Source organism: Carassius auratus, unplaced genomic scaffold (genome assembly GCF_003368295.1).
Source record: "Carassius auratus strain Wakin unplaced genomic scaffold, ASM336829v1 scaf_tig00025916, whole genome shotgun sequence".
NCBI classification, from domain to species: domain Eukaryota; kingdom Metazoa; phylum Chordata; class Actinopteri; order Cypriniformes; family Cyprinidae; genus Carassius; species Carassius auratus.
This window is the reverse complement of record NW_020525466.1, coordinates 63,403-71,517: the sequence shown is the minus strand read 5'-3', so window position 1 is coordinate 71,517 and position 8,115 is coordinate 63,403. Positions and strand designations below refer to the sequence as shown.

At 34.7% G+C, this 8,115-nt stretch overlaps 1 protein-coding gene across 1 annotated transcript; it reads right to left on the bottom strand.

Annotated features, from left to right (window-relative positions):
• Positions 1 to 2,363: 2,363 nt before the first annotated feature.
• Positions 2,364 to 5,076, bottom strand: LOC113078508 (VIP peptides-like). Its single transcript, XM_026250807.1, has 6 exons — positions 4,923 to 5,076; positions 4,333 to 4,437; positions 3,637 to 3,741; positions 3,007 to 3,138; positions 2,743 to 2,851; positions 2,364 to 2,644 (listed from the first exon to the last, which is right to left on the bottom strand). Coding segments are annotated over exons 1-6 (462 nt in total). The 5' UTR covers positions 4,925 to 5,076; the 3' UTR covers positions 2,364 to 2,635.
• Positions 5,077 to 8,115: the final 3,039 nt, after the last annotated feature.

The window sequence follows — 8,115 nt, the reverse complement described above, 5'->3', positions numbered from 1 at the left end:
CTTCATATGCACCAAGTTGCATATTTGTGCTCAGTTTGGGCCTGACGTGTTTTTTCCTCCTTGAATATGTGCTCCATATTCTCCTATATCACGATGAGCCATAAAACATGGATAAATGAACACTCATTAGCTCATTAGCACTAACATATATTATATATTGAACATTATGCAAATAGAACATTAGGTGCACGAGTGATTTTTGTGAGTGATTTCAAAACATTTAATCTTTTTTTTTTGATTGTTTGTTATTGTTCCATTCAGCTTGATTTCTAGCTTTTCCAGGAAGATGGGATGTGCCACAAGGATTATAAACGATGAGCTAAAATGATTGCATTAGAAGAAACACAGCCACAGAAGAACACACAACAGCCTCTTCAGTTACCCCATACATCACTAGAGCACTAACAACCTGACAAAGCAATCAAAGAGCAGGCACTGACTGACCATAACCTTTATTCTTTACTGTTAAGCTTCAAACATCCTATTAAGAATCAAAGGTTTGCTCTAACCTGAACTTTAACTCCATTCAAATTCTGAACCTTTTAAAAATATTTTGTTGCTGTTGTCATATTTTTAATTTACAAATATGATTTACAACATTATCAAAAAATGATTTACCTAAATAATAATATATATATATATATATATGTATAACTTTATATATATATAATATATATATAACTATATATTATTACTTTTTTATTTGTTCTGGTTGGTACACGTTCATGCTTAATACTATAGAAAAGTGTTTTCAGCTTATTTATTTTCATATAAAAATACGCCATTCAGTTGCATCAAACAATGGTGTAAACATCATACAATGTAAATTGTAATTAATAATCGCAATTACAATTTCAAGGGAATAATCAACAACTATGATTTTTGTCACAATCGTGCAGCCCTAAAATAAATCATTGTTTTTTTTTGTTTTTTTTTTTACAATTTTTTTTTAATTTTGTTTATACATTTTTCATTTAAAACTATGCTTTATATCATTTAAAATAACGCTTTACAACCAAAATAACGCTTTACATTTATTTAGTTGTTTTTTAAAAGTTGTTTTACAAACAATTATTTATTTAAGCAAAATAAATGATAAAACTCAAAAGTTGCTTAAATATATATTTTTGTAAAAAGGTTTGTGTTTCCAATAATAGTTAAATATATATATATATATATATATATATATATATATATATATATATATATATATATATAATATATATATAATTATTATTATTTTTTCCATAATGAAACCTTAATAAAACAGCTTACAGTTTATTGTGCATATGATATACAAACGTCATATTTAGTGACAACACAGCTGACTGATCAGCCCAAAATGGCCATCTTTATTTTTGTGCCTTGACCGCTCAGCCGTCTCTTTTTAGATATTTATATCAATTATAGGTTAAATGGTGCAAACTAAACAATTTTTCCAGGCCAAAGGACGACTCACAATAAATGTAATTTGACAGACATGCCTAATTTTGGCAGCTAGAGTCCCATCATAGTGCATCTCGTCTTATATAAACGCCTTTTCTGTCATACCATGTCCTCTGACATTTATGATTCAAAATTTCCAGAGCTGCCTTCAACACATTGTAGATTCGCTGAGTCACAGGCCAGCTGATAATAATGACCGTTTCCTTCAGAAGTTCTCAAAATGAGGGCCGAACACTCACGAAACGAGACCTTCAGCAGGAATTACATGAGTGAGTGATGTGTTTTCAATCGCACATCTTATGCTGTTTGATTTGGTGGAGTCGTCTCAATGGAGAGCAGACAAACCCTTCTGTATACGACTACATATCATCATCCCTTGACACTCGTACATCATTAAACCGACTGTCTGTTTTATAAATTTACTATCTTTTTGTAAAGAAATGTGTGCTATACAATCTTGAATGTTTTATTTGTGTCTTTCTCTGCACCTGTATAGTCCAATTTATGTGTATTTTCAAGACACAGAAATATAATTGAACATTACTCAAAATAATGGTCCATTATTCTAAACGCCCGTTACTGTGAAACCAAAGAAAACAGGTAGAACCTGACCATAAATCACCTGCAATTCATGGCTAAAGTTTGTTTTGCAACATTGAAGTCGAGCGCAGTCAAGCATTTCATGACTCTTCAAACTTTTATTATACTTTGAATGGCAAAAATAAAGATATCCAATGCCCTGACCCTCCCGGACCCGAACGATCCCTCTAGAGTTAGAATTCAGACAGAAGAAACAGAAATACGTTCGTCAAATAATTCATTTACAAAATGCACGTTGACTTCATGTGTTACTTCATCACTCGAGATCCAATCAGCAGTCTTCAGGTCCGAATATGCGCTTCTCACCAGTCCGGGGCTTGTTTCAATGCATTTATTGTTCTACAATTTACAGGAAACATGTCAAAGCAATTTGGTTTCCAAGGCCAAAGCACGCTATGTACATCTTCAAGCTAACATCTCTCATCAAAGTTTATTTTCAATGTACAGTGCAAACATTTACGTCATAGGTAACCACATTTTTCGGTTTCAACACGTTCTTTTAGTAGTATGTTGATGTCCTATACTAGACTGTGTAAATGGAAAACCTATGATGGTCTCGAAGAGTTGTTTTCTTGTCTTCAAACCGACCTCAGAGGGGCTAGAAGAGAAAAGATCAGTATTAAAATGAACTGTATTTACCAGTTTGCAAGCACTTTTATTAAAACAAAGTCATATGCATGTCTCCGTCTAACGTACCAATGGTATATGATTGAGAAGTCGGTCTACAGTGACGTCATCGTAGCTCTCCCGATACGTGGTCTCTCCTCCAGTCGATTCCTCCTGCAGGCTGGGTGGGTCTTCTTGACTGAAAAGAGGAAAAACACTAGTAAAATAGCCTTTTTATTGCTTAACATCATTGAAAATGTTCTTTGGTTCAGAGTATTTCATTATACTAGCAACATCTTGGATTGAAAGGCTTGGTAAAACCCACGAAAGCAATAACATGCTGGTGCTTAATACCTTCTCTTTCCTGTGAGAATGGAGTTGAGATATTTCTTCACTGCCATCTGCTTGCGAAAGCGGCTGTAGTTGTCTGTGAATATTGCGTCTGAATGACGCTTCATCGGTGCCTGGTCTTCCATCAAATCATCACTAAAATAATATAAAGAAATATGTCAGTCATGAATTTACAGTTTACATTCATGCATTTACCTTGTGATGGTTATCTATTTGGGAAACAGATGTATTGAACTTGGTGTAAGAACGCACGATGGCTGGCATATAATCCTAAAGCCATTTTAATAATTTGTTTATGGTTTATTTGTTTATTTAAACCAAAAACAGATTTACTTTATTTACTCCAATCCGGAGTCATAGATGCAAAATCACACCACTAACAGAAGACAAAAACTCTCTTTGCACCTAAAATCTTTGATTATATTGAATGATTACCAAAACATAAATCCAGTTATACCAAATTCAGTTCATAGAAGCTCTGATCTTAAAATAGTTGGAGGTGGTTTTCTGGTTTTAGCTCACCTTCAAGCTGTTCTGGTCTGGTTTAATGGTTTAGAAGGATTTCTTTAAGCTGGTTTCAGCAGGGCTATGAATTATGTTGTGGAAATGGCCTTTAAAATAAGATATCTGTACCTGACCCGCTTTCCGATCAATGACTCCAGGTACCGTCTGGCAGATAACTGTCCTAGAAGTTTACTGTATCCGCTTGTGAAGAGCCCGTCTGCGTGTCTTGTATCTCTGCACAAAGACACAGAACCAAGTGACTCTCCAGAATCCAGTGTGAATTACACAGTTGCTCTTATCGTTCATCAGATTTGTTATAACTCAGCTTGGTTTAATCATATAAAGGCTTTAAAGTTTTTTTTTCTACAATCTCCCTCACACACACACATACACACACACACACAACAAAACATAGTTAAGCTAATTAACAAACATTTTCAAAGCTCATATACTGTATATTACGTGTAGAAATGTTTCTATAAGAGCAAACCATCCATTAAGCATTTGGAGGTAGTTAAATCAATTTAAAACTACACTGTGCATCTATAAACTACATTTAAAATAGAAACTATGTATAGCCTATATGGACTTGGTAGGATCATATAGCATGGCAAAATTATAATTTACATAATTATCTAATTAGACGAAAAAAAAAAAAAACTTTGTTTCTCTGTGCTTTTGTCGAGTTGATTTACCTGCGCGCGCACCAAGCTAATGGAGCGAAAAACACGCGCGCATGTTCCGATATAGAAAATGCTTTAAAGCATCACAAAAGAGTTAGGAATTAAGTTTTATTCATGTGCTTTAAGAAGATAGAACTCTTACCTCATGGAGGCGAAGGGTAAACTTAAGGTCCGGGCATATAAAACACTGGAGAGAGTTATGAAGAGCAAAAGCTGAGAGCCGTTCCTCACGGGCATTGCTTTACACCTGTGCATACATGAAAACATGCTGTTTTTACACACTAAATAAAACGACAAACATAACTGAATTTTACATCTTGAATGCAATATTAAAGACATTTTAATGGATTTGAAAAATTAAGTCAAATATGCAACCTGTTTTCGGTGTTTGAATATATTATAAAGAGTTTTTTTTATGGAAGACCTTTCTGTTTTATTAATTAAAAGTGGTTATGCTTTGCTTAAAACCATTTTAAAATTAGTTTCGTTCAGTGAAGTCCTGTCCTGTTTCGTTACAAGACTTCGGTGTTCTATTATAATACTATAATAATAAGAAGAAATGACTTATACTGTTTCATCTGTGAACATTAATTAATGTAAATGCCGTGCCATTTATGTTTATATATGTTGTGAATGTAAAATAAAACTAGTCTAAATGAATGCAACATGCACGTAAGTAAAAAGCGCCTATGGTAAATGTTTAACTAAGTAAATGCAATCAAAGGAACTCACATGGGCTATAGAGATGTGATCCGCGCGCTGATCGGGGTCCTGAAATACCTCCAGTAAAACCTCCCAAAGTGAAAAGGTGGGGTTTTAAGTTCCTTTGCGCGGTCTTGTGTCTCTTTGAATAGTCTCACCCTCGCCTCGTTTTATATGTCTGAATACTTTCCATCAGACAGGAAGACAATCAGATTTGATTTGCGTTAATACGTCACGAAGAAAGTCCCACTGGGATTGATGTGTTCGTCATTGGACGACAGGCACACAAACACACACAAACACACACACTGGTGAAATTAAGTTTGTGATTGCTCAGAATGTTTTGTATTATTCCTGGTGATTCATTCTTTGGATATTTGTTCGCATGGATGCACTTTTTGGTCAAAGAAGAGATAGAGCTGAGACAATGCATGAAATAATAAACCCTGCATGACTTCCCAAGTCAAAAAAACATTAAGAAATTTCAAAAAGACGTGCACATAATTTTTTATTTAAAATTTGGAACTGATCTAAAAAAAAAAAAACATCTTAATGGGGATATTATGAAATATGTATTCTACAAAATCTTTAAGGACACATTTCTATAGGTTCCATGAAGGAGCTCTGACATCCAAGGAATCTTTCCATTCCATAAAGAAGTTCTTTACAGAAAACAAAAACAAATCTAGATTATTAAAATACGCATCACAAACTAAAAGAAAAAAATGCGACAGATGATAAATAGATAGACAGACAGACAGACAGACAGACAGATAGACAGATAGACAGATAGATAGATAGATAGATAGATAGATAGATAGATAGATAGATAGATAGATAGATAGTATATTAAAAAAATATCTGTAATGACTCCTTTGTGGGCTGCTGTAATCTTAACCCCCGATTCAGTCCTTTTTGCTATAACTGGATCACTCTCTTCATTAAATACATCACTGCCAAATTAATGAACAAACATGGTCAGTTGTTGAGTGCTGCTAGTGACATAAACCAGACTCTTTAAAGCATAAAAACAGGAAATGTTTACATGCATAAGTGTCCACCAAGACCCTAGAGACAGTCGTCCTGAACACTCATTTTAGTTTGCACTGTCGTCATTTATTCTCATAATCAGTAATATTATGTTAGCTTGCTGTTGGCCTTGTATTAGGACTGTCCTCATTGTTTGAACAAAGGTATGGCATCTAGATGTATGGTGAGCCCTCTGGGTTTCACATTTAACTGCGGTAACAGTGACCTCTGTCCTCTGTCCTTAACAGCTTTATTTGATCTGGATCGCTGTTTTCTAGGGTCTACTTGTGGACAAAGTGATTAATGAGAGATGTAGACTGCAGATGCGATGCCTATAAATCAAGTTTACAAATGGAATTTCAGTCTTTATTATGTATTCCCAGCCTTACATCTGATGCATCAAGACAGAATCTAAGTGCGAGACTTTCTGTGGCTGGATGAATTAGACGGAGAAGTTTAATATATAGTGTTAGGAGGTTGTTTAAATCAAAAATCATCAATAGGAATAGTGATGCTTGACAGTGCAAGCACCATTAACATGCAAGTTCAAGTGTCATGTGATTTCCTGATCCCTTTTCTTCCTTTGCTTATTGTTTCCTCTCTATTCTCTCAATGGACCTGTCTATAAAGTGTTAAAAAGACACATGGACAAAACAATAATAATATGTCTTTAGGGATGCCTAACACACTAAAAATGCATGAAAATATTTTAATTAAATCTATATTTTAATGTTAGGTTTGTAATATTTAGTATACTGTCATTTGTATGACATTCATAGAGGAAGAATCAGTTATAATCTGTCAATCAATCAATCAATCAATCAATCAATCACCTTTATTTATATAGTGCTTTAAACAAAATACATTGCGTAAAATACAACAACATTCATTTGGAAAACATTGTGTCAATAATGCAAAATGATACTTAAGGCAGTTCATCATTGAATTCAGTGATGTCATCTCTGTTCAGTTAAATAGTGTCTGTGCATTTATTTGCAATCAAGTCAATGATATCGCTGTAGATGAAGTGACCCCAACTAAGCAAGCCAGAGGCGACAGCAGCAAGGAACCGAAACTCCATCGGTGACAGAATGGAGAAAAAAACCTTGGGAGAAACCAGGCTCAGTTGGGGGGCCAGTTCTCCTCTGACCAGACGAAACCAGTAGTTCAATTCCAGGCTGCAGCAAAGTCAACACATCAATATCGACTTCCCTTTTGTCTTTATAAATTTATGCATTTAGCAGACGATTTTATCCGAAGTGAATTACATTGCATTCATGCTAACAATTTTTCCTAACATGTATTCCCCCGGATTCGAACCCCCAACGCAATGCTCTACCAATTGAGCTACAGGAACACAATTTATACGGTGGACCAAAACCCAGTGACAGATAAGTTAGATAAATCCTTAAGTGCGTCCAGATTAATGCAGTGAATACATCTGTACATGGCCACACAGAGGACATTAGCTTCAATAATGTTATCAGAGCATCATTAGATCTGTAATGAAAGCTAAGGACAACAGCGTCATGCCCCCGAGACCACTGTTCCACATGGCCAATCACATTATGTTGTTATCTATCTATCTATCTATCTATCTATCTATCTATCTATCTATCTATCTATCTATCTATCTATCTATCTATCTATCTATCTATCTATCTATCTATCTATCTATCTATCTATCTATCTATCTATCTATATGAAGTGTAAAAAACTGAACACATAAACATTCACAGACAAAAATGTTAACTGTCATGGAATATTTCAAGCCTTTGGGTTTATTTATGACTAATGGTTTGCAAACACTGACAAAAATGTCAAACTGTTTTCTGGACATCTTCTATATATATATATATATATGACAGCATGCGATGGTGAAATATTTTCTCCACACAACTCTGTCGTATTGTGTAATTCTTCATTCGATATTGCCAATCAAGCTAAATCAGCTCAAGTTCAGCAGGGCATGCAGTGGAATGACTTGGGTTTAGTCATATACAGAAACAATCTGAAGGACGGAAAATCAGTTCTGAGGTGACGCTTGCCATATGTGTGAGAGGGAGGAGTTTTATTGAAAAATAATCGAGTGAGATGACAACACTGGAGACACATTCATCCAGCCGCACACTATCTAGCGCACATTAAGAATCCCTGTGAGTCTACAGAGGAAGCATGCAACTCCTATTCTGAC

Coding starts and splice junctions, on each gene's coding strand:
- LOC113078508 (XM_026250807.1), bottom strand. Junction 3,742..4,332: donor TTACCCTTCGCCTCCATGAG/GTAAGAGTTCTA, acceptor GTCTTTGTGCAG/AGATACAAGACACGCAGACG. Junction 3,139..3,636: donor TTGATCGGAAAGCGGGTCAG/GTACAGATATCT, acceptor ATATTATTTTAG/TGATGATTTGATGGAAGACC.